Source organism: Syngnathus scovelli, chromosome 3, assembly GCF_024217435.2.
Source record: "Syngnathus scovelli strain Florida chromosome 3, RoL_Ssco_1.2, whole genome shotgun sequence".
In the NCBI taxonomy this organism is placed as follows: Eukaryota; Metazoa; Chordata; class Actinopteri; order Syngnathiformes; family Syngnathidae; genus Syngnathus; species Syngnathus scovelli.
This window is the reverse complement of record NC_090849.1, coordinates 20,153,725-20,180,977: the sequence shown is the minus strand read 5'-3', so window position 1 is coordinate 20,180,977 and position 27,253 is coordinate 20,153,725. Positions and strand designations below refer to the sequence as shown.

General features: G+C 44.9%; 1 protein-coding gene across 1 annotated transcript; it reads right to left on the bottom strand.

Annotated features, from left to right (window-relative positions):
• Nucleotides 1–302: 302 nt before the first annotated feature.
• Nucleotides 303–23,816, bottom strand: sh2b3 (SH2B adaptor protein 3). The gene is made up of 8 exons (XM_049762572.2): nt 23,464–23,816; nt 13,258–14,391; nt 4,686–4,787; nt 4,508–4,596; nt 3,796–3,947; nt 3,382–3,596; nt 3,136–3,313; nt 303–2,931 (listed from the first exon to the last, which is right to left on the bottom strand). Exons 2-8 carry the CDS (start codon nt 14,362–14,364, stop codon nt 2,564–2,566), a joined length of 2,211 nt encoding a protein of 736 aa, XP_049618529.1. The 5' UTR covers nt 14,365–14,391; nt 23,464–23,816; the 3' UTR covers nt 303–2,563.
• Nucleotides 23,817–27,253: the final 3,437 nt, after the last annotated feature.

The window sequence follows — 27,253 nt, the reverse complement described above, 5'->3', positions numbered from 1 at the left end:
GAAGTTGGCCGGAGATAAGAGTTGAACTGGTACCCTCCCTAGTATAGGTTATCTGTGTTAACCAGTGCATCACCTGGGATTGCTGAAATTTACAACCATTGCATAACCAAGGATTGCTGAAATTTACAATTTGAATTGGAAACAATGCATTACCATTGCAAACGACATGTGGAAGGGATTTTTTCCTATATGAAATGACTGAATAGTCACTAAATTGTATTTAATCAAACTGGTAAAACCAATTGGCACTTTTTGATAAATCCCAAACCTTTGTATACTTTAACAAACTGGGTGGGTGGAGTCTTTTGTCTGGTTGTTTATTTCCCCCCCAAAAAAGAAAAAAAAAAAACTCCAATGTACAGTTGATATATAATTTAGAAGGTTTACAACTGAGTGAAAAAGGATTGTGAACACAAAGACAACATCTTCATTCAAAAGCTCTGGTGGTGGTCTTGGGGTGGGGGAGCTTTACAGTGCTGAGGTAAACACAAACAGTATTGAGAACACATTCAATTCATTAACGGGAAATGTTTAAAATCAACTCAATAGGCACAATGGCAGCAAACCATCATCATGGTCATTAAAAAAGTGGCTGAAGCAACTGCTGATAAGCCTTGAAGCAGGGCTGGGGAACCCAACGTGGGGCAAGTTGAAAAAAATAAAATATAACCTCAACTGTTACATATAGTTAAGAAAAAAAGCCTTAACCCACCAACGCTCATCATATTGAACAATAAACACTTGTCGTATCATATTTGTTCATTGTAATTTAGTTTGGCCCTCAGAGGACTAGAAAATATAAAAAGTTCCCCACCACTGGTTAAAAACAAATATATATATATCGTATGAGAACATTGTGGCTATGTGGAATTAATATTGCACAACACACTATCTTTTTAATTAATTGAAGCAGAGACTCGCGATGACTCAACATGTTACAGTTGCAAGAACAACATCACTCATCCATTTTGTTGAAGTGCCAAAAGAAAACAACAACAACAACAATCGGACGTGAGTTAGTGTTAAGACATCCCATTGCTCGCAAAATAAAGCGTGGTGGACGTAGATTTTGTGATTTGTAGTTGTGGTGACGATGCACACCAAACAGTTAATGCTACTTGTGTGTGTGTTAGAAAAAATAACAAACCTAAAAAAGTAGAGTTGGACATGTTTAAAAAAAAAAAAATTATATATATATATATATATATATATATATATATATATATATATATATATATATATATATATATATATATATATATATATATATATATATATATATATATAAAGACACTCCCACGTTCATAAATCACCCAAACAAAATGTACACAAACGTGATGGTGCTCAAATGCACAAGGCACTTGGGCTCACAAATAAAGAAAATATTTCTTAACAGCCACCTTAGTGAGTATAAAGGGCTTTCATTCATTACTAACATCTATTTATGCCAGCGACAGGTAGAAAAAGTAAACACTTGTCCATTGGATGACAGAAAACACAATTTGTATGAAATTTTTGGTTTGGTAGTATCCCATGAGATTTGAAACTCTCGATCAAATATGTGCATTGGCTCAATTGAGCCCATTTTTGGTTCAATTTTGTTTTTCTGTCACCAGGCGCTGGCATTGCGGGATGCTGTGCTGCAGTTCAAAAGTGCACACATGCAAAAATATCTCGGCGGATTGCTTCTGTGTAAATGACTTATACGATGGCGGAGCTTCACTATTTTGCAGGATCTCTGTGTCAAAACGACACAGGCCACAAGTGGCAGAATAACAGCCGCGAATGTGTATACAAGATTCTGTGTGAAAGGCAAATTAAATAATTTTGCAGGGTCTCTCTATGAAAGAGTTGATATAGGTTTTTGGGATTCCTGGAGAAAATAAAACACATCATCTCCAAAGTGCCCTCTTGGCTGCTTGCTGACTTTTGGGCAAGAGGCCGTGTACACCCTAAACCAGTCGCTGGCCAATCACAGGGCACATAGAGACAAACGATCATTCACACCCGCACTCACATCTGCGGACAGTTGAGAGTCCTTGACTGACACGACATGCATGCGAGAGGAAGCTGAAGTATTCAAATCCAGAACTTCAGCGTGCGAGCCTCGAGGCTGCCATGTAGCTTTCATATTTAAATAATGCGCAAATGTGAGAAATATTGTGACAGAGCATCAGAAGACTCAAAGAAGAGAAAGAAGAGTGCTTTGTTGGTTGTGTAAGAAATTGAGCGCTGTGCCAAAAAGTCTTTCTTTCTTTTGAGGGGGAGGGGTTCAAAAAAGTGATCTAGCGTCAGCAAAGTAACGAAAGGAGGCGGCGGGAGGCAGCCAACATAAATTAAAAAAAAATAAAATAAAACAGTCAATTCACCAAGCTAGCATTGGTTGAAGCCAACCTTCAAAAGTTTGCCTTTAGAAAACATATAAAAATAGTTTTTGCTTGCTGGGCTTGAAGACAAGCCATCTGCTTCCCACCTGTGCCAAACGTCAAAATACATTCACTGCGGACACTCGTGCGGACGCCATCGAACCCGCGTGCATCTCGTCGATTCGGGCGGCGGGAGGTCAGAGCAACATGTACTGATTATCAATGGCCCGCTTGCGTCCGCGCTCGGGCTCCAGCTCGTAGTCCGAGTCCCGCTGGGGGATGACGGGCGGGTTGCCGTGGCGGAGCGGCAGTCGCCGGCCCGCAGACTCGCTGCGGCGTAGGGCAGCCGAGGCGGCGGCGCTCGACGGAGGCGGCGGGGCCGGGACGGCCCGGCGAAGCGGCTGCGGGCCGGAAGTGCCCGTGGCGGCGGAGGAGGACGAGGAAGAGGAGGACGAAGAGGAGGGTGCCTGGCTGCAGCTGAGAGACGCGCCGCAATGAGCTACGTTGGGCTCCGAGTTCCAGCGGTGCAGCGAGAACGGCACCAAGAGGGCGCCAGAGAGCTGACCTGCCAGGGGGGGGGGGTAAAAACACTCACTAACATGGCCACTTCTCACACATAGTTAGGCTCAGTCACACTTCGGGATGAACCTAAAATTCATATAATAATACAATTAAAAATACACATATATATATATATATATATATATATATATATTTTTTTTTTAGATCAAATAAATACGTGGCTGAGGAGTTTGAAGGCGACGTTCACCCTGTGACGGGGGGCTGGAGCCGGCCACAACAAAGCTGGAGAGCGTGACGGCGCCGGCGGAGCCGCACTCCAGCGGGATGGGGAAGAGGCGGAAGTGGCTGAGCATTTCCATGACGGAAGGGAAGCGCAGGTGCTGCACCCTACACTGCCCCCACTCGGTCAGCGAGAGACGCAGGTGCTGCACGCATAAAAATGGCCAATCAGAACCTGAATGTGAACGAGATCTTGCAAGGCTTCCCGGCGCACCTTAGCTTTTCCTTGGTAATTAAAGGTGAGGACGTAGTCCCCTCGCCGCGTCTCGCTCTGACGCACCAGAAAGACGCCGTGCCCCTCGGCCCCCGAGCTCTGAACCAAGTGGGCCGCCTTGACGCGTGAGATGTGCCCGTGGAACCACGGGTAGGAGAAAAGGAAGTGATCCGTCTTGTGGATGAGCGGCTCTGGCAGAGCCAAGGTGACTGGGCCTGAGGAGCAGCAACATGGGAAGAGGTCGGCGGCTGCACCCGAAAAGCAGGCATTCACTGCCGTCGACGTTTATATTCGTCAAATGGAATCCATGTATGTTATGAGATTTGTTTGCATTCCACTCATTTTCAACCCTCACCATAGGAAAACTGCTTATTGAATTCATTCGACAACTTGATGAAAGGACAAAATACTTACAGCTAATTGTGACAGGACGAGTCTGGGGAGCCGTGTGGGATGAAGTGGGCCGCCAATCACTTTGACTTCCAGACTCTGAGCTTGCCCTGTGATTGGTCGAAACGGCGCTGTCAGCCGGGGAGGGAAGGAGCTCCAGATCCACACTGCCCAATCTGAATCACACACACACACACACACACACACACACACACACACACACACACACTGCACATGAATGTTGCTCAGAGGCACACTTTTAATTTAATTTTTACATAACTTGTTACAAGTGTCTCAAGCATACAGTGCTGAATTGTTTAAGTGAGAGACAATGAGAGGCAGAGAGAGAGAGAGCGTGAGAGAGAGAGTGTGTGTGTGTGTGTGTGTGTACGCTACATAGAAAGCAAGTTATGTCGTATGACACAGAAGTACCTTGTTTCAACATCGCACCTGCTAGGTTGTGTTTCCTAAATACTCTGGGTGTAATGTGACTGCGCAGGGGTCAAGGGTGACCTCTGAACTCTGCGTGCGTGTGTGCATTTGGACATCTGCAGAAATGAGACAAACTGGGCTATTCTCCAGAGCAATCAGCCCTCCCCCACACTTCCTCTTGCGCTGCATGGCTGTCCACTTCATGCATGAAGTCCACTTTGGGGGATTTTTTCATCCAACGGGAATGGAGTCAAACTAAATATGAGAGACTTAGGAGTCGTGTTGGTTGCGTCATGTTTCCCACCTGTTGCTGATGCATTCTTTAATCTCGGTGGTCCAGGAGCTGACCTGCTGGTCGTTGTCTGTCTCAAATATCAAACTTCCTCGGTTAACCTTTCGGTGGGTGGGGGGGGGGGCACACAAAGAGGCTTTTGAAACGGAGCTACACAATCGAGTGAAGGCTCTCAGCAACAATCACGCACCTTTAAAACAAACGTGTTTAAGTTGTCGGGCATCTCCAGCCGGTTGCAGCGACGGACTTCTTGGATATCTGAGCAGTGAGTCGTCAGTTTGGGAGCGGAGGCCTGGAAGAGACAGACAACGATAGACGTTCATGTAATCGCCTCTGCAAGCGGCAAATGCGAGTCACTCTGGCATTCCTGTCAGCATCGAGGCCGAAAGCGCTGCCAACTCTTGGACGCCTTACACGCTTTAACCTTTCACCTCTCTGACTGGCACACCTGCACGTGTTTTTGTCAGCTACCACCTTTGCCACGGGGCATGGGGGGGGGGGGGGGGGGGGCTCCAAACATGGAGCACAGAAGAGGCTCGCATGCCTCTCTAGAATCAACATGGCAACCCATGGGACAACACGCTGTACGCCGGGGAGTGCGGTAAAGAAATGTGAGGGGGGTGGGGGGCGGTCGGAGGGGGTGGGAGGCGTGAGAGAACAAAAGCGTCAAAAGGAAACAGACGAGACGGCAAGAGAAACGGCGTTGGGGGAGCGGGGGTGGTCGCTTGTGGGGAGAAGGAGGGAGTGATGGAGAGCAGATTCCAGGGCTTTTGTGCGCCGGATGAGTCTGAGTCCATGTGACAGTGTGTGTGTGTGTGTGTGTGTGCCCGAGGAATGTCTATGCTAATCCGACATGCAGACGCACACACGCAACCAAAGAACAGATTAACCGCACGGCCGCTCCATTTGCTCAGATGGCCAGTTTTTGTGAATGGGCGCCATCAGTTGGAATGTCGGGCGACTAATATCATCAACGAGACGTGTGCTGGCGGCCTGACACGGAGATGAGAGGGAGGGAAATGACTCATTGGGTTGGATGTGATAATGAGGAAGTGACTAAAAGTGAAGTTGCTCTAGCATATCTGCCTCCTGTGGCCAAGCCTTTATTTATTTATTTTAATTATATCGATATCCATATATATATCTATATATATATATATATATATATATACTACATACACACGTACATGCATACACACAAACACAAATATATATATATATATATATATATATATATATATATATATATAAAGTGAATGTTGTATCAAATATTTCCATAGGACTACACTGTAATTCGTTTTATTGGTTCAAAGATAACTCCTTAATAAATACTGCAGATAATTTCACATAGCAATAAAACAAATGGATGATATCAGAGAGATGTAAAAAGAAAATAAATTACAAAGACAATCAATAAAAAGGGTTTTTTATTGTCACTGTGCCTTAGCAACACATATGTTCCGTAACTTACTGTATGTGAACTTCAAACTAACTTTGCTTTTTCCCCCCAAAATTATTCAACTTACATAAGGTTAACATAACCCAATATACGTAAGGCGTTGGCCTTCTCACGTACGATCGTTTCATGGTTTCGCCAGCAATCTCTGTCCTTTACAAGCAAAAGAGGTTCCATCTCTTTCGTTTAGAGATGATGGCTTGACTGCTTTGAGAGCTTGCTTCATAAAAGTAACTACAAACAGCGGATTCTGATCATCAACCATCTCATTAAAACAAATAAATACATCAATAAATAAAGTCAAATACTCCAGATTTCAAAATGCCGACCACGTGCGCCTTCATGGGACGCTGCCAACCAGTGCGACATTTAATGAGCTCTTTGCCAGAGTGACTCACAGAGAAGAATTTGATTGTGCGAATGTGAATGAGTTTGCAATGACTTTGAGGAACCATGTGTGGCCCGAAGAGGAACAAGAAGAAGAAGGAGAAGAAACACGCAGCAGATGTTGGAGTGGTTGAGCAACACATCTAAACTGGTGAATCAACTCCACTGAGAGCATGCGGATGACTGATCGTCTCAAGATAACACACAATAAATGCTCACACGCACACAATAAATGCACACACTCATTAGGTTCACCGGGTTGATTGAGATTTTTTTTTGGAGGAATAAAGTACGAGCGATGTCAAAGGATAAATGTCCACAAATAAATCAATAAAAAATTAAATTAAAAAAAATGTCCACAAGCTCTATGGAGATATTATTGGACATCGCACAGAGAAAGCTCGTGAGAGCAAGTAAAGCCCCCACGGGATTTTTTATATTTTTTTTTATCGGAATCTCAAATGACTGAATTTGAATTTCACGCCCTCCAGTCAATAAATATCCTGATGCTTCCTCATCACATTTTGATACAAATTAAGTTGAGAGATGGTTGGCACTTTTGAAAGAATGCAACAACAGTCCTGATACGACTTAAACAAAAAATAATGTTAATGAACCATTCAAAAAAGAATGCAAATTGTGAATGAAAATAGCAGCGTGATATTCAGATGAGAAAGTCTTCGAATTTGGTTTGCTTTGAGATGTGGCGAGCCTATTATGACTATTCTCTCTTTCTCTCATTGACTCAACTTTCACCGCGGCCTTCCGAGGCACACGGTCGTTGCCGTTGCATTATAGGTTTCATTCATATTTACAAAACATCTAAGTTTTTCTAAGATAATATTTCCCGGTATACTCCTTTTTTTTAGGCTTGCCAGTTTTCAAACAAAACGGAATGTTTGTATTGGATCTCCTTTCAGTTGTACCTAATCAAGAGTCCAGTGAGGAAATTGAAAAAATGATGTCTCCAACCGAGGTAGTCAAGGCAGCTTTCGATCTCATCGCCTATCGCCACCATCTGTGGCAGGGAGGAGGATGTGGCAACGGAATGCACATTTACTTACTTTTAAAAAGCGCGCACACACACACACACACACACACACGTGCGCACACACACTAAAACGTGCTACTGCTGGGCTAGCAAAACTGATCGAGGAGAGGGTTCTAGGAAATTGGTGGAGGAGGATGAATAAATGTGTCAGTTCGCTTCTCTCTGCGCTTCTGAGAAATTGTGAAGCGCTGGCAAAATATGCAGAAGTAAAACAAAAAAAAAAACACACACACCAAAGATTCACGGAAGTCAACTTGGCTCCCTTTCAATGAATTAGCTAGAATATTACCAAAGAAGAAAATTACCAAAGATGCCCTAAAACACTTGATACTATTCAACACCTATGAAAAAAATATATCTACAAATTAAAAAAAAAAATTTAAAAAATCCTCATTCAACCTTGAGCTTTCTCTGTTCATACACATGATAAGTTTTGCCAGGAAAGATTTGCGGCACTGTCATATGGCGCCACCATAAACTTCTCATTTTATTGAGCACGTATGCCAGCATGGAACTTTGTCGTCATCACTGCCGAAAATCAAGAGCAACTTTTCTCGTCTTCGGAAGAGTGAAAATTGCTTTCGTGTGTTGGCGTGTGACTTTTGTGTCTGTTATAGAGCAATGAAAAATCCCTCGCTAACTGTAATTCAACATAGGAGCCGGTTAGCGGCTCATTCAATGACGTCTGGATTAGAAGTTTGTTAAGCACTCGTGAAAGTGAGCGCTTCAGTCGCTTTCCCAGAACCAGCTGAGCACGAGCACGCCTGCATCGGGAACCAGATCAAATCAGGCCATGATAACTTTTTCCACACCGGCGTTGGCGCCAAACGTGACTAGTCAGGGTCATACTCTGTTTAAAAATGTTTAAAAATATGGATCCGTTCTACTGGCAGTGGGGATTTTGAAACATTCTCTTACAAGTGAGAAGCATACAATAAGAAGTGAGAGAGAGAGAGAGAGAGAGAGAGAGAGAGAGAGAGAGAGAGAGAGAGAGAGAGAGAGAGAGAGAGAGAGAGAGGAGAGAGAGAGAGAGAGAGAGGAGAGAGAGAGAGAGAGAGAGAGAGAGAGAGAGAGACAGAGAGAGAGAGAGAGACAGAGAGAGAGGAGAGAGAGAGAGAGAGAGAGAGAGAGAGAGAGAGAGAGAGAGGAGAGAGAGAGAGAGAGAGAGAGAGAGAGAGAGAGAGAGAGAGAGAGAGAGAGAGAGAGAGAGAGAGAGAGAGAGAGAGAGAGAGAGAGAGAGAGAGAGGCTTAGGGAGGGATGAGGTTGCACAATGAACGAGCTTGCTGAATAAAAAAAGATCAACAACATTGGCTTTTTTTAAAATTGACGTTAAATGTTAATAGGAAGGATATGATTATGTATTATCTGTATCTCTAGGTATTGGACAAAGTTGGTTGCAGCTTTACTTTGGGGGATTTCCACGTGCAGCTCGGCAGGGTCCCGTTTCATTTGTGTTTTGGTTCCCAGTTGGCACACAACCAGGCAAAAAAAGAATTCAACAAAATGGATCAGAAAAAAGAGGCACATGCATGAAAAAGGCCGTTTGCCAGCCAGCGGCCTCCCGCAGAAACGAGAGCGAGATCTGACAAACATCTTGACCACATGACTAACCACTTCACTTCCTTGAGATGTTTCTCTTGATTTTCTTTCACACCGAATCGCACGTGCAAACTGAATGATGTGCACTTTGAAGGGATTTGCTACAGTCAAAGTTAAGCTTCTGTCCGAGCCCATTTCAAGAGAATTCAAGCACCCCCAAAATTTTAGAGTTCTTTAAAATTTTAATATGACACTACTTTTATTAACAAGCCATAAGATTGTAAAAAAAATAAAATAAAGAGAACACAAGCACCACCAAAATTTTAGGGTTCTTCGTGTTATTATTCCAGGTTTTTTAACAAGCTAGAAAATTGCATAAATAGAGAATGCAAACACCGCCAAACTTTTAGGGTTCTTCATATTATTATTATTATTACATAATTATTTTTAACAAGCTAGAAAATTGTAAAAAAATAAATTAAAATTAAAGAGTGCAAACACCAAGCTAGAAATTTGTAATAAAAAAAACTCTTAAAAAATGATTTGCTCCACCTGACTCCTCCCACCTCAATTAAGAAGTGACTTAGGTAACAATCTCGACCGTGAAACACAAAGGAGCCTTCTGTGAGCCCAGATTACACAAGCTTGAGCTCAAGGCAACAATACGACTCTTCCAAATCTTTCCTGACTTATGGTGTCTCTTCTCAGATGCTTCCAGCTTCAGCTGACTGGGCCCCATGTGTGGTTGTGGTATGCGAACGACACGAGGCTAATTCATGCTGCATGTTGCCATACGAGAGACTAAAGTAACACGCAGCAGCTGAACCGGGCAGTCGAGCTGTTTAAAAAAATGATGCTACAAGTACAGACGCCCTTTCGTAACCTCTGCCCAGCAGCTCCCTTGACCCCCTTGAGCTTGGAAAAGGCAAACATGAAAAAATAAGACAATGCTGACCCATAGAGCAAAATTGGAATAAAGATCGCAAAGCCAATGCTAATACTGGAAGGGTGTTCAAACTCCGAGACACCGCTGAAAACGGATGACAAATTTTCCAGTCTTCCCTTCCAATAGATTGGTGCCAATAAAGAGCGGAGGGCAACATGTACAAATGACAAAGGACAAGTAAACCAAAAAAAAAAGCGTGAAAAGAAATTATGTGGGAAAGATTAGAGCGAGAAAAAAAAAGGAATAAACACACAGCTGAGATGTGATTAGGACAAAGCCTACAGGAGGTCCGAGGAAACACACTCGGCCGTCTGTGGGAACTAAAGTGGCTTTTGGAAAGAAGAGCGACACCACAACTTTCCTGGCAACATTGGGAACTTGTCGGCAGGCTCTTTGTGTGCGCGACCGCGTGGGATGAAAGGAACGAGCGTTCGCGCTGCAAAGAGCTGACAGATGACAATCTGGAGAAACTGCGGCCACTTCATATTTGGCACGGAACGGAATGTAAATTGTTTACAGGTTGACGATACCGACGCTAAGGCTTGAGACGTCGTTCTGGCTTCCGTCCTTTCAGCTGAAATGACAAGATTCACTTCTGCAGGGAAGCATCTTTGGCCTGACTGTTTTGTCATCACGCGTGCAGAAGAAAACAAAGCCTATGTGCTTGAGTGAGCGTTTTGTTTTAGTGGCTGCGAAAAATAACTGATTTCAGTCAGAAATGTGGCCACTTTTGACCAGGGGGAATCCCAATATGGAGAGAGGACACGCCACCCTTTTCGCTTTTCTCATCCCAACCGCGTTACACTCGGCTGCAAACCGATCTAGTGAGCCTTGAATCAAATCCGCAAAACCAGTCTGCAAAAAAAAAAAAGCAAAATGTGGGGAGGAAGCGGAAGTACCTGGAGAAAGATTATGCAAACATGGGGAGGACATGCAAATGGCAGGCCAAACCTGAAATTCAAACTCAAGAATAATTAAAGAAAAAGAAACACATTTAGTGTTTGACACACGAAATACATTCAATACGGCGTTGTTTTGACTAAAGTTTTGCATTTGGTTAATAATGTAGAAGACTTTAGTGGCATAATGCCATGTTCCAACATGTGGCTTTCGATCCAGACAATGCAGAAGTGAAAGAGCCTTTGCTTTTGCCTACATTGACAAAAGCCACATTTGGAAAGGCCACATTTGCTTTTTATTGACTATGCTTTTGAACCTCATTGTCACCACAGGCCGTGTAATCAGACAGGCGGGATTGATTACGTTTTCTGATTAATTCTTTGGACTTGTTACGGCCGCGTCACGGCTGGAACGACATTATCAGCTACCAAACAGCTTCCTCTGTCACGGATCGGAATGGAGCAGGGCGACCAAATGCAGCTTGGACCAGGGTTTATTGGAGGAACTCAAAAGACAGACTCGGCAAACTGACATGACTTAACAAAACGATAACATGACTGACTGACTGACTGACTGACTGACTGACTGACTGACTGAAACAGACTTGAAAACGACAGGAAGCAAAAACACATGAAGACAACAACATTACGACATCAGGACCCAAAAGACATCAAGACAACAATGACCCGACCGGGCGTGAGGGCAGACAGGACTTATATACACGACAGGTAACGAGAGGCAGGTGAGAATAATCAAACTAATCAAGGGCACACAGGAGGGGAGGGGCGAGCACACAGACAGAAACCATGACAACGGACACATAGTGGAACGGCTGGGGACGAGACGTGACATCCTCTTCCCGCTAAATGACCGATAGAACCGAAACGATATAAATACAAGTCACCGACACCGGACGCGCTTACGAGTGCCCCATTGGTGCTCATACACTGACCGTACACTGAGTTATTTTGTTGTGGGTGAAGTTTGAACACATTTCCCTCACGAGGCTTAAATTGTGCGCATGATAGTGAACAGCTCTCCTTCCTTTTAAGGCCATTCTCGGGGCGCTCTGCCTTGCCAAGATTCCACACGCGTGTGCACAAACAAAAAGTGAGAGAACCCCCATGCTTTTGGCGGGCCAAGTCCTGCCAGGACCTTGGCCGTGCTGCGCAAACGTACGCGCGTGCGCGGGCACACGCGCGCCTCCGACTCTATCATTAAGTCGATGAATTCGAGCATGCGGTTGGGCTCGCAGCTGGCAGAGAGCTCGGAGGCTTCTAAATATAAAACGGGAGCGGGCGAGCGCACGCAAGATCTTTCTCATTGACCCGGCTTAAGCGAGCGGGCCGGGATACACGCGCGCACCCACCCGGAGGTGAGACGCGGCGGCTCTGTTTCCACGAGTGACCAAGTAAGTAAGCCACATGGAGCCGCCTCCCAGCTGGACCGGCTTCAAATATTGCCGTGTTTTGTGACGACGTCGCTGGGAGCCAGCAGCTCATGCATGAGTAAAGAAAGATCAAAAGTGATGCGCTATTTCAAAGCGTGTCGTTTATTCAGCCCAAAAGCTGACACACGAACGTGAGTTTGGTGTCGGGAGTCCGAGCGGAGTCACACGTGGAACACTTTGAGAGCATGTGGCTGAAGTGAGAGCCCCAAACAAACAGGAAGCAGCGTGGGAGGTGTATCGACTCGCGAGAGTGCAAGAGGACATGGATTTGTGTTTAGACTTTGAAGAAACTGAGCGTCGTACACTACCAGGGCCAAACGCGGTTCCGTGTAACAATAGACTGCATGTGCGTCATACTGAGAAAACGTGAGACGCTAATCGGTGACAAATTAGTTCACGGCGCGCACACACATACACACACACGCACAATTACTTACCCGATACTATATATGTGAAATACTACATTATGATGCAATTCTAAAAAGAGCTAAAACCTCACAAGAAGTCTAATTGGAAGCCCAAATGATTAAAGTCACAAATGCCCAATTGCATCGAATCAAAAGCATTCGATTAATCGGTGGGCATATACTACGTACTGGGAATGGCAATGTTAAACCATTACGTTAAACACATTTTATGATGGCGGCAGTTAGAACCTGGGAAAAGGGAAGTCTGCAAGTTCTACTGAATTCCGGTTGATGCATTTCACAGCTTGTTCAATATCACGGCGCACCGAGTGGATCATCTTTACTCGTGAAAACAAACAGAGGGAAGAGCGAGACGATTTGAAAATGGAAGGGGGGGAACTCCGAGACGAAAACAGCTGGATGCAGGAAATGATTTTGTGCCCCCCGGTGTGTGGTGTGTTTGCCAGTTTATGTGCGAGAGGCCGAGATGTAGTTTGCTTTGTTTGATGATCGAGTGGTGAAAACATCTACAGCTTAGTGGGCTGACCAAATATGACGACGCTTTTTGGGGGTTTTGAACCTCTTTTACGTGTACAGATGAAACGGCGAGATGTTGTGCTTGTACCTTTGGGGGATCATAGAGCTCCAACTGGTAGCCCTCGCCTCCTGCGCCTTCAGCGTCCCGGATCCTCCTGACCAGCAGGCGGCAGCGCTGCCATCGCGGCAAAGAGTCTGAGATGGTGTCGTCCACCAGCAAGTACCTCAGCTGGCCCTCTTTACAGCAGCCGCTGACCTCCGACCTCCTCTGCCTCACGCTCCCGCCGCGTAACCAACGGAAACGATCCAAGAAGTTGGAAGCTACCCCTGAGAGCGGCGACAATGCCGTGGGCGTGCTTTCTGAGTTGAGAGACGAGGAGGCTAACGTTTGCTCAGACGCCAAGGCCGCCGTGCTGCTTACGGGGCCGCTGAGGGACCGGGCGGGGTTGTTGTTGTTGGCGGACAGGTCCTGTGACGAGGGCGGACTGGGGAGGGGTCGTTTCTTAAAAAGTCGTCTCACAGACTGCCGAATCTGATTGACGGAGAAGTGCGTGACATCAGCGTGGGCCGGACCAGGCCCAGAGTCGGGTGTTTGTCGAGCGTCTGCGCCAGACAGCTCCTCGTTACTATGGCTACGGAACAACAGCGACCCGCTGCCCAAGGTACGGGTCAAGCCCCTGAGCAGCACCGGGTTTCCCGAACGGGGGTTTCCCGCCGCACATCGAAGAGGCCGCTCTTGCTCCCTGCTCACCGGCTCCACTTTTGGCGACACCACGGCGAAGAGAGCGGCACCTCCGCTTTGTCGACCCGCCTCCCGGTAGTCCTGCACGCCGGACAAAGCGCCGATTCGCAATCGACCTATCACGGTCTGCGATGGAACCGGAGGAACCGCCGGAGCGGCGCCCGGAGCGGCGGAGCAGGCGCTCTGCTGGAGAGGCGTGCCGTCCTTGTCCACCTCGCAGCGGAAATGCTGCTGGAAGAGGTCGGTGAACTGCTTGGAAAAGGTCTCGGGCGGGAGGACGTCATGCTGGGGGCGCTCCCTGGCGAAGCTTCGGTAGTGTCCGGCGAGTTGCCGCGCTGTGGCGATGGCGTGTAGCTCGCAGAACTCCCTCCAGCCTCTCGGGAGCGCCGCCACGCCAGGGCCGCCTCCTACTGTTGCGGTGGTGCTGGCTGGATGGAATGTGTTACCATTCATTGCAGTAACCAGACCGGCTGAGAATCACTGCAAAGAAGCAAACACAGAAGGAAATAAATAGGCGGGCACGGCAGATTGAAAAAAAAAGTGGGAAGGAAAAAAAAAAAAAAAAAAAAAAGAGTTACAAAACACAGAGACATTGAAATGTAATTCGGAGCAAATTGAGATAATGCTGAGAGTCGTGCAATAACCACTTAACAAAAAGAATCCAGTCACAGGATTTCTTTCAAATATTCGAAAGTTTGTAAAGGAACATCCAAAGTCTGGTTTTATCTCCCGTCCATCTCAAACGTCACAAATGAAGTTACACAAGTCTTTGGATGAAAAGAAGGCCAATCTGGGCCAGCAGCTCTCCTGCTCAATCTTGGAGTCGACAGAATCATGAGCTTGAGAGCTTGAGGAAATCTTCGGTCCACTAAGGAAGTGAATGACTTAAAGAGCAAAAATGAGAAGGAGTGGAAGCAATTACAACGATTACATCTGCTCCAAATTCCCGCCGTGACGATCGCAGAAGCTCAAGTAATGTGAAATGAATGAACACGGCAATAAGTCATTGAGACGGACACTGAATGAGGGCTGACTAAAGAAGCATGGTTGGAAAATTTCTCAATCAACCACACTGCCGGCCGGCTACACCATCTGTGCGCTCGCTCGCTTGGGTAACGACGACACGTGACCGACCCGTTTGAAGACGCAACTCCTCCGACGCACACGCGAGCAAGCGAGCACCTTTTGCTTTCAAACAAAGTGTGCCCGTGTGAAAGTAAAAAGCACAAATGGCGCTCAACGCCCAACATGCAGCTCTTGGTACGTATAATTAGAAAGCCGTGGCGTGGTGGTTTCATGAATCAACCGTTTATGTCAACAAAGAAACTGTTTGTAGTCAGTCTTTCGAAAGGAAATCCAGATCTTGTCCACCATGCTTTTGTCCACCAGTGAGAACAAATACATATATGCGTAAATATCCAGTAGTGGAAGCTCAGTCTGGCAGCGATTCAACATAATAAAACAAATTACAATTCATATTCTATCTGCAATTCATGAAAGGATTTTAAGATATGAAAACACATTTTGTGCCTGCTCACTCGAACCTAAAATACATACCAGCTTCCTCCTGTGCAGCAGGTGAAGGGTCTTTTCTACAAACAGGAAGCATGGCTGGATGTGTGTGTATTTGTGAATATGCTTAAAAAATAAAAAATAAAAAAATACGCATGCATATGCGTGGAGGTGGCGAGGACGCTCAGTTGACCAACAGATCGCAGAAAGTCACAAGAAATAGAAGGAGGTGTGTGTGTGCGTGTGTGTGTGCGCGCACTTCTTTGTGTTCAGCAAAATATGCTCCAACATGACAAATTATCTCCCGAGCAAATCTCTGCACATGTCCCCAGTGACGCCACTTGACGGCGGCCGCTTCTGCGCCCGAGCTTACATCACACTTGCTTATTTGGCTGCAAAACTGAACACAGTGGTGTGAGCAAACAACAACAAAAAAAACGTTGGCCTCATGAAATATTGCGTCATTACAGTTCCTAGAGGAGTCCTGTCACGGCGACCGATCCCCCCTTGCTGTACTCTACAGAGCATGCTCAGTGCGTGCTCCCTTTGCGCCCCTGCAGCTGGCCCCCCTAGAAGGCTCTTTCTATCTGCATGGCCAGCCCAGCGATGACTCAGCAATGAATGACTCAATATGCGCACACACTTCCTCTCGCTGTATCCCTCGGGGGGTGGGGGTGGAGGGGACCTCAGACCGCCACGGTTCCCATGGCCATCCTCATCACCAGGTCCTCCTCTTATGAGCATCCGCAGTTGACATCCGGGCACCTAATCAAAGCTCGTGGGGGAAACTTACATTTTTGTACAAACTAATGCGTGAGTGCCAACCACCACAAAATTGGTCCATTAAGTCCATTCTTTGCTTAAAAGCAAAACATCCCCCATCAGTCACCGAGTAGGTCTCGAGAAAGACGGATGAACAATCGCTTCATCTTCAAATCGGAACCAGGCAGCGAGGACTTTATTGGACATACTCACGTGTCAAACAGCTGCTGGCTTAAATTGTTTTCCAGGAAAGCAGCTTGCAACAAGTATTTCTCAGAGAGTCTCGTGCCGCTAATAGAAGAACGTTTGACATGTTAAAAAAAATGAACTTGAGCGAACCGCGACTTGAAACGTGAACCGAGCTCATCATCAAAATGATGACGAGCCGGTTGACCGACCACGTGACTCACTGGGTTGATTTCGGGCCCGCTACAGACCTCAGCCGGTTCCTAAACGATGTACTGCTTGCAGCTCATTGGTACTGTACATTGCACAATTAGGTTACTTGTTGCCAAGTGGTTTATGAGAAAAGCGACTTCGTTTCAACTGGACAAATCATCAAACGTAATGGCAACTCGATTATCACTAAACTATGACTGGGGAACTTCCAGTTTTCTCTAAGCAACACTGGCGTGCCATTGATAAAATTGAATTTGAGAAAAGTTCAAAATCTCAAAACTGATGGAACTTAATACACAACGGAATAGGCACATTTCTAATATTAGCACAGAGAAGGTTACATAATAAATGTAACAGCGTGAAGGGCAAATAAATTAAAGCTTTGACTTGCAACTTTTTTTTTTCAACTTGCTCCATTTTCAAAATGACAAGGACTTGTTGTACTACTACAACACTCGGGCTGCAGTCCTCATGGCCAGTTTTTGTCTTGAGATAAGTCTCAGAAAAACTTCAGGAAAATACTAATTTTCTGATTGCCTTCCACTTTTGCCGACAATGACGATGCACTTTCTCCTGGGTCATAAATAACACACTTGACCACAATTTGGCACTGAGAGTGTCATCAGTTCCTGCCCCGTCAGCGGCACCAAAATACTTTGTGGTGTGGTCGTCTGATATTGCAATTCTACATATGTTATCTAACGAGCCTTAAAATGGTCTTTGTTCTTGACCCACAAGACCAACATATTTCTTCAGTCCGGAATTGCCTTCGGGAACAATAAAAGCTGTTACCCAATCGACAATGTAGCTTTTATTTTTCCAATATCTTGTTTTTGTTTTGTTTTGTTATCTCATATGCAGGGTGGCACAAATTAGCGGGCCCGGAAAGGTTTTTTTTTTGCCCTCCTATGCAAAAATCCAAAGTTCCTCTTACAATCAGCTTGTGGTCTAATAGGACTGCATGGAATGAATTGATCAGACACATCAAACGCGGTTTTCCCGAAAACGTGGAGCGGGGTGGGGAACTAACCCCCCAAAAAAACAAGGCAACATGTGCATCACAGTGTCTGGGATGAAAAACAGATTTTGTTACCACCTTTGAATTTTCATTGTGTGAGTCACAGAGTGAATCAGTGTGGGTTACACTTGCAAAGCGTAGCGAGTGTGTGGGCACGAGGTTATTAGAAGAAAAAGGGGGGAATAAAACAAGAAAGCCAAACGGAGAAAAGTTAAGACGAGAGCCATTGAAGGGTGAGTGAATAATAAGGGTGAGGTCAGGAAGTGTGAACATCACAGGTTTGGGTCCAGGTGGTGGAGTCAGACTGAGTCAGACTGGATCTTAACTCGGTGTGGGCTGCAATCACAGCGACAGGAAGCTTCCGGGAGCCCTGCCCTGGCAAGCGCCGACTGCTACGTAAAGCCAATGTACATATCCTTGTGATGACATCATGGGCGCTGACTGATTGATGGCGCTCCAGTTGAGTGACACTCAATAAGGCCTGGGCTTTTCCGGAAGCTATTGTAATTGCACTGAGGATCCACTCGGTATTTTCTTCCATTTTTCGACATCCTGTTCTGTCCGCAAAGTGCAATTTAAAGAAGGGTGGAAAATAGCAATGACGACAGAAATACGATGAGTCATGTGTTCAATGGTAGAGATCTTGCTGTGATGGAGGGCTTGACGGATAGCTCATCCATTTTAACACCCACCAAATGGTTCTTTAACAATGATGCGGCTTGTCGAGGTAAGGAACGGGCAGAGTTCACCTGATAAGCAAGCAGGAAGGTGTTTGGTGGAAAGGTTAGACAACTCTTATTTTTTTTAAATAAAAATGTAATTTAGGATTTTTTTTTTTTTTTTGGACTACCAGATTATAAGGCGCAGTTTCAATAATCAGGTCAATTTTCAGGAATTTTCATATTGAAGCACATCGGGATTTGAGCTTGAATTCATATCATATTGTGCAAATTTGTAAAGCTGAGAGGATGTAGGTGGATAAACCGGACTGCCAGCCAAGAAGCGTTTTGTATTTATTTATTAAAGGCAAAAAGCAGGCCGCTTCACGTTATCCAAAACTCCAGTTAGGAAGAACTGACACCATGTGACCTTTTTCAGTTGACGTTGGCTTCAAATGTTCTAATCGAGCACGACAAGTTGCTGCGAAAGGCCAGCGGGAAGCACCGCTGTGCAAAAGTGCACGACACCTCGATGCCGAGCAAACGACACGAGGGATGACGAGACGGGACGAGACGGGTCCCGGCTTCCCTCTGTGCTTGCGTCAAGAGAAAGGCGAGATCGCGCTTCGACGCGCACGTATACACAAACATGCGCACGCGCGCCTGCTTGCATAATTGAAGGACATTTTGTAAAGGAGGAAGCGACGCTGAAACATGAGATAACCTTAGTCTTACTTCCCACAGCCTGAGCGGAGCATCAGCTGATTAGTGGTGAAACAAGCGGGAGGCCTTGAGCGACTCTGCAAAACAGCCCGGTGGAAGGTTTTTTTTTTTCTCTCTCTCCGAAATTCTTCTGAATTCAACTCTGTTGAAGTATCAACACTGAGCGGCCACGCAACCTCAAGCCACCCCTTCCCCTTGCCTTACGTTTGGCATTTACAAACTACTGTATCCTACGAGCAATACGTTCAATATTTTATTTTCCCCTCCCTAGAAAAGCAAGCACAAACGCAAGGTGGTAATCACTCGGAAAGTCAGCAAAAGTTTTTTTTTTTTTTTTTTTGCTTTGGAGCGCAATTCTCCAACTGGGTTGTGCATTCCCACAACAATGCGCGCTCCTCGGCGACACAATGCGACTATTCTTAAGACGCACAGAAATAAAGCTGTACTGCTCGCGGGGCCATTTCCTGTGGTCTGGGAACTCGGAGGCGCGCTGGGGAAAACTGAGAAGCAACGTCTCAAAGTATGAGGAATGCAACAACAGACTCAGAGCGGACAAGACATGACCACGAAAGGGACGGAGACAAACGTTCCTGGTAGCAAACAATCACAAACTCCCTTTAAGTAGGATGAATTCAAAAATGGCAATTAAAGCCCCGCAGTCCATCGTTATCGTCATTTTGAGGAATTAATAAAGCACAGGGATCTAATGACTGAGATGAGCAGAGGCATCTTGGAAGGATGCATACGGGATTGTGGTGTGTGTGTGTGGGGGGGGGGGGCTTGGGAACGGGGCCAGTGGCAAGCATCAGGGCTTGCAGACACTACAGAAGATTGTTGGCGATACACGACAAAGCACAAAGCGATCCTTATTAGCATCTCCATGAGCAAACATACAAGCCTCTGTTACACTGCCAGTAAAAGCAGCAGCAGCCAGCCCTCTTCTCGCTGTTTCGGCACCAACACGGAACAGGGGGATGAAGTTGACCTCGCCATTTGCACCTTCTAAAGTCGTATCAGAGGTTGGTGTGACGTCACTATCAGATTACGGGATGCTGTGTTGCAGAAATTGCCTTCTTGATAGGGAATATGGATCAACAAAGTTGGTTTGGTTGGGAAACTAGACAAATGCTTTGAGAAGCCTCCATACCTTTTTAGATCATGACAAAACTCAGCCAGATTTAATACGGAGAAAAATAAATGGTCAAAGTCCAACAACGTTGCTCTTCTACTGGCATAACAAACACAAACAGCTTTGTTCAAAATAATTCTCACTTCTCAGGTTAATTTTCGACAGACTGGCTGTAGGATTATATATATGTGTATAGATATATTTTTTTAAAACAGCACTATAGATCATATTTCTACAAGTCAAATATTTATGGTCAGTTCTTATCACAAGTCGCATTCTCAAGTGCACTGTGCATACAGTCGAAACAATGGACGAGCTTGAATGCAGCTGCGCAGACTTGAAAGTAAAAACTGTCCAGGAACATGAAGCGCAACTTATCGTTGGAATCTTTAAACACACGCTTGTTTGCAGGAGATCTGAAAGCGACTTTCCATCATTCACATCCGAGCCAAGAGGAATTCACACCATAAAAACACGCCTCAAAGATTCCACCCCGGGAATTCGAAGCCGTCTCTCACTCTTACACAGTGACTCATTCCGAAGTGTGACTACTTAATTCAAACTGTGAAGACGCTTAACAGACGTGAAATACCGGCGTGGAACTCGGGGAGGAATTAGCGCGTGTGTCTCGTCTGAATTCCTGGAATTCTAATTGGAGATGATCGTTTTTTTTTTTTGTTGCACCTACTAACCACCAAAACGAATGAGCCGATTAATCGACTTCAAGACGATACAATCCATCTTTATTGATATAACGCTTTCCCGAGCTAATAGTCATTGCTCGGTGGTAAAGCTAAGTCGATTCATCCCGGGAACTCGGTTTTATCTAAATTACCCCGATAGAGACGGCAAAATTCATTTCCTATCGGATAAATGAATTGTTCTACCTCACAGGTTCCGCTGTTTTCAAGGGCCTTGTTTTACTGAATGGGTTAAGTGGTGGCGCTTACTGAGACAGACAAAATGGAGCTAGCAGTAAATCCATGCGAAAGAATATGTCAAGATGTACCCATGATGCCTGGCGAAGCGTCTTGTGACTAAACGGCAAACAATCAGGGCGTGTTTGTCTGACCGCATCCCCGCGCCAGAACCAACCGCAGCACCGACAAGCAGGCACACGTACCCCCAACCCACCTAGCCACTCCTCCCATCAACCGTCCATCCCCTGCAAAACTGCAACTAAACTGGACCTGTAATCAACTTTTTTTCCCCCCCCAACATTCACGTCGGAGAAAAGACGCCCAAAGTGCAAACGCTCTCTAATTATGGCTTCTTTGAAGACGACACTTCTGTGTTGTCCTCAAAACAAACATGAGCACAATCTGGGATTGTTTTTTTTTTTTAGATTATTTTGCACCAAAAAAAAAAAAACACACACTCCACAACACACAACTCTAAACACTGTGGTAGCTCCCAGACAAAAAGCACAACCTGTAAATTCAAACACTAAGCGTTCCACAATGCTCGTTTACATTCCAGAAAACGAGGAAATCTCGTAGGAAATAATGTGTGGGGAATTAACCGACATCATGGGCGATGATGGCTTGAACTTCAAATTGCACCACTGCACAAAGTTTCTTTCTCTCCTATATTTCCGCCTTAATTTGGTTTTTCCTTTTTAAATTCCCATTCCGATCTATCAGGCAGTTATCTCCCTCTGTGCCCCCCTCCAATCCGTCACCTCCCTCTCTTTCCCGCAGCTTGTCGGTCCTCACTCGTGGCGGAGTTCTTGGAAACCCAGAGAAGAGAGGAAGAGACGCCGGCCGATAGCGGCGAGGCGTGAGGCCGCGGTCACGTGGACTGATCCGCCAGCGACGGCGGACATCCGGTTTCTTCTCGAAAAATTAAGCACAACCTCCATGTTGCACATTGTGTATGTCTTAATGCGGAAACAAACGCAGTTCATCTCTGACTCCCTGCGTCTCAATTTTTTTACACCAAGCAACACTTCAAAATGCCTTTCAAATATATGGTATATAATAAATAATATAATAACATCAGACAGACGTTTATAGCAATAAATATCATTGTAAGCCAGGCAGCACGGTGATGCACTGGTTAGCACGTCCGCCTCACAGTTCAGAACGTGCGGGTTCGATTCCACCTGTGTGGAGTTTGCATGTTCTCCCCATGCCTGCGTGGGTTTTCTCCGAGTGCGAGTGCTTGTTCGTCTCTGTGTGCCCTGCGATCCAGAAAATAGTAAGCTGCTGGAAGTTCACGCACAGTTTGAACACTGCACTATAATATGGGAAAATAAAGAACTGCTCTTAAATGATAATTCATATGAAATGTTAATTTTTTTTTAAAAAAACTATTGGATAAAAAAAAATTAACCTAAGTAAATGTTTGAACACAAAGAGTAGTCAAGATTAAATGCAAACATGTTGCACTTTAAAGTTAAATACAACTGAGATCCTAGGCTTATTGAGTAACATATTAGCTTCGATTAACACCTGTTGCGTATTCTTTTGTCCATCCAACTAACTGTTTTTTATGCTGCTCATCCTGATCAGGGTACAAATGATCTGGAGCAGGTCCCAGTTGATTTTGGACATGAGGCGCGTCACCTTTAGGACTTTTCAGTCGCAACCCATGTCGTCAAACAGCCATTCCCAATCAGTATTATGGGCAATTTATTGTCTCCCCGTGATTCTTGAACATTTAAAAATGTCCTCCCTAAAAGTACATTTAATATGATTACTAAACCTTAAACCGTACGCAGTGAGGGTGTATTATTACTAAACATTCAACTCTACGCAGTAAGGCTGTACCTGACATTCGAACCCCTAAACCTCAGAACGGTGAGGCACAGGCATTAAAAACAGCTTGGCAACTAAACTGGTAATAAGAAATGTATGCATACACTTTCTACGACCCCCTAAGACATTAGGATCTATTTGATGATAAGTATGTCAATACATAACAAACTTATCTCTCTGTTTGTACATATACAAAGATGTGCAGGAAAGATGGGCTAGCGTGGTGCCATGCTGCGTCATTGCCATGGTGACCACAGCCAGACTTACGTCAATTTTTCAATGACAGCGTCACAACAACGTGGACTTTTTCCAACTTCTCTTAAAAATACATACAATCACACACACGCGCGCGCGCACACACACATGCGCCAAGTTTATGCACGCTGAGCACTTCACTGCCAGAAAACTTCCTAGTCGCCTTTTAAATACAACTCCAGAGCAGTTTCAAGACGAAAAGGACAAATAACTGCAGTGTTAAGAACGTCAACGCATTCCTGGGGAGTCGTCGTTTGGGGACAGTGTGCCATGTGGCCATAAGACAACAAGTTGTTGAAGTATTACAATGTAAATAAGTCGAGTTACAGTACTCACGTTCTCCGTTATCTCGGACGGGCACCCACCGCTGCACGACGACAACACAACAGTTTGGACTTCGCATAACGGAAATGTGTCGAAAAGGCATCCAAAAGTTGGCCACTAAAGTGGCGTCGGCGGGAAGAACCAAAAAGAAAAAGAAAAACAAAAATTAGAGCAAGAGTCGACCTCAGCGGGAAGAAGTGCACAAAATGGTCTCTTTGGCTTCCATTGTGACTTGACGCGACAATGTCTCTGACTTAAAAGAAGAGAGAGAAGAAAAACTTTGAGGCACGAACTTGACGCGGAAAAAAAAAGTGGGGACCCTCGTTTCCGCTCAGTGGAAAAAAAAAAAAAAAAAGCTATACCGCTACGTCAAGTTAGAAATACTTCACAGATTTCCGGTTTCTGCTTGAGCCAAAAATAAAAGCTTGACATGCCAGTTAAATTAGACCTACTATCTTGGTCGGAATTTCTACAGTATTAGGCTTTACACGATCGGGATTTGGGAGCCGATCATCGATTATCAATTTAAATAAAAGACAATCAATGATCTGATCAGTAGCTTGATTTATCTATCTACTTGATCCATTGGTTCCATGCCCACATGAATTGTCAACATGAGCTCCCACAGTTTGTATCACGGGGATCTTTTTTTTTTTTTTTAACTTCTCCAGATGTAAATTCCTCCCACAAATTTGCTTTTCATCTCATTCACTCCACACGGGGCAAATAGGCATGACCTGAGGCTGCAGGGTCTCATGACAAGCAACAGCTCGCTTCCTGTGCGCCGCAGTCAAACATGCTATTGTCTGACACTATTATGTCTCTCGATAGGATAAGACAGGAATTCTAATCGAGTTCGACAGGGCTAAAGAGACTCATTTGTTGTGCATGAGCGCAGCTTCCATTTCACTCAGCGTGTGTTTTACTTGGTGAAAAGCCAAGGCCTAACCCTAACCCCAGGGTTTAAGTTGCTTAAAGGTTTATAACTACATCAACATTGATGCTAGTGTTTTACTTGTGCGCTAGCATGAAGCAAGCAGACTTGTATAAGATAAAGTTGTTATACTTTGTTTGGATAAATCGTACACAACGTTCATGTTTATGAGAGAGCTCAACCGGGAGAGGCAATCAACAGCTTGAAGCAAAAAGATTTCTTCTTTTTTGAAGAATTGTTTATTATCTCCCAAAGAACATTCCAATTGATTGATGGGTGAGCTTTGTCTTCAGGCACACTTTTATTTTGATGTATGAGACAGGAACTACTTTCTATTTGGCCGTATGGGCGTACAAGTAATTTCTCATAACACTTTCCAGGGCTACAAAGACAGCTCACAGAGCATTGGTATTTATAGTACATACCATTAATAACACAGGCATGATTTACTGCCTGTCCACACGTAGGATTGTATTTCTTTCTGTCACTTGTATTTCTTATCTTCTTAACTGTTGAGTTATTTGTGCTCTCATATTATTATTATATATGTCATTGTGTCATTTGTTCAGTGTCTTATGCCGTATTTTGTGTTTACTGCAGTGACGTGACGTTTTCTCTTTTATGTACTGTGGACACTACGTTGGTTTTTACCTTGTTTTACGGCAACGGAAAGTAGGAAGTGAATATAAGGAAGCGCGCCAAGAAGCACAGGTGTTGAGATTCAAGAGATTCAAGAGTTTTTATTCGCCATGTTTGAGCGTGCCAAACAAGGAATTTGACTTTGGTAAATCACAGGCTCTGTTCAACATTGAGGTGACTAACAACACTCAGGACATGTGAAAAATGGCAAATATTCCCAAACATACCCTGATCTTAAACTCCCAAGAGGGCAAGGAAAAACTCAAAACTCCAGCTAGGGGAAATGAGAAACCTTGACAAGAGACCACAGATGGGAGTGAGCGAGGAACAATAAAGAAGTGAATGCCAAACGCCACCATCGTGTCGTGTTGTGTCTGAAAGGAAATGGACTACGAAGCTGCAAACCCAACAGGTTATGGGCCCAGACGCGGCAACCAAGCAGGGAGATGGCAGCGGTTAGTTTTCGATGGAAACGAAAACGACTACGAACTTTGGGAGGTAAAATTCCTCGGCCACTTACGAATGCTTGGATTGAAAGACACTATCCTATCCACCATCGCACCGGACCCAGAAAAGAATGAAGAGTGCTACGCGGAGCTAATTCAGTTCCTCGATGACACAAGCTTGTCTCTGGTAATGAGAGAAGCGGCAGACGACGGCAGAAAGGCGCTGGAAATACTCCGCGGCCACTACGCGAGTCAGGGTAAACCCAGAATTATCGCCCTGTACGCGGAACTGACTTCCCTAAAGAAAGAGCCGGAAGAAACTATCACTGAATATATAATTCGTGCTGAAAAAGCAGTCACATCACTGAGAAATGCAAGAGAGACAATAAGTGATGGGCTGATAATAGCTACGATTCTGAAGGAACTCCCAGAGTCAGACAAGCCTTTCAGCATTCACACAATGCAAAGCAGCGACGACCTAACGTTCTCCCAGTTTAAGAGTAAACTGCGAAGCTTTGAGGAGACAGAGAAATATGACTCTAATATCAAAACGGACAATGTGATGAAAGTGGATGTGTCATCAGCAACCTGCTATGGATGTGGAAATCGTGGACATATTGTGAGAGATTGCCCCCAAAAAGAGCTTAGGAAGTGGTGCAACTATCACAAAAGTGCCTCGCGCAGTGATGAGACATGCAGGCGAAAAGTTAAGTGGAAAGACGATGCAAAACAAATAGCAGAAGAACAGGAGGACCACAAGGCGGAAAAGACATTTGTCTTCAAGATCAATCTACATCACCTTCCTGAGGACATCAAAAGAAAAGGAATAATGGTTGAATGCGGAGCCACATCACACAATATGAATGAAGAAAACAAATTCACAACATTTGACGAGACTTTTAACCCAGCAAAGCACTACATGGAACTAGCTGATGGAACCAGGGAAAACAACGTGGCATTGAGAAGAGGAGACGCTAAGGTATTCCTTCAGGACAAGAATGGAAGATGCGTTGGTGTCACGTTGAAGAAAGCCTTATACATACCAACGTACCCTCAAAGCATCATCTCTGTAAAAGCAGTTACGAGTGATGTAGCCAAAGCAACATTTGAAGAAGGACGAAACAAACTGATGACCAAGGATGGAGCAGTCTTCAACATTGAGGAACAGGAGCGACTATACTGCGTGAGCACGGTAAATCCAAATGAACAGTGCATTGGTGAATCTATCAGTGACATGACGACCAAAGACGATGTGATGTTAACTTGTGATATCCAAACATGGCATGAGCTTTTGGGATATTGTAATGTTGATGATGTGTTGAAATTGCCAAGTGCGGTAAAGGGTATGAAAAACTACCGGTAAAACAAGAGGAGATTGTAATGTTTGCGCAGAAGGAAAATTCATAAACACAAGAAATAAGAAATCAGATGAAAAAGCGAATGCCCCTCTTGAGCTGGTACACACTGACTTGTCAGGTCCCATTGAGCCAACTCGTCGAGATGGTTATAGGTATGCCATATCAATCACAGATGACTTTTCAGGAGCTGTGTCTGTCTATTTCCTCAAAAGCAAAAGTGATGTATTACTGGCGACCGAAAAATTCCTCGCTGACAGCGCCCCGTATGGTAACGTCAAACGTATGCGGTCAGATAATGGCACGGAGTACACCAGCCTATAAAAAAAGAAATAACAGTTGAATAAATAATGCACCTTTTGAAGGCAAACGGGACATTTTCTTTCATTTTCACTGCAGGTCACAATGGGGACCCAGTGTCATTTTTG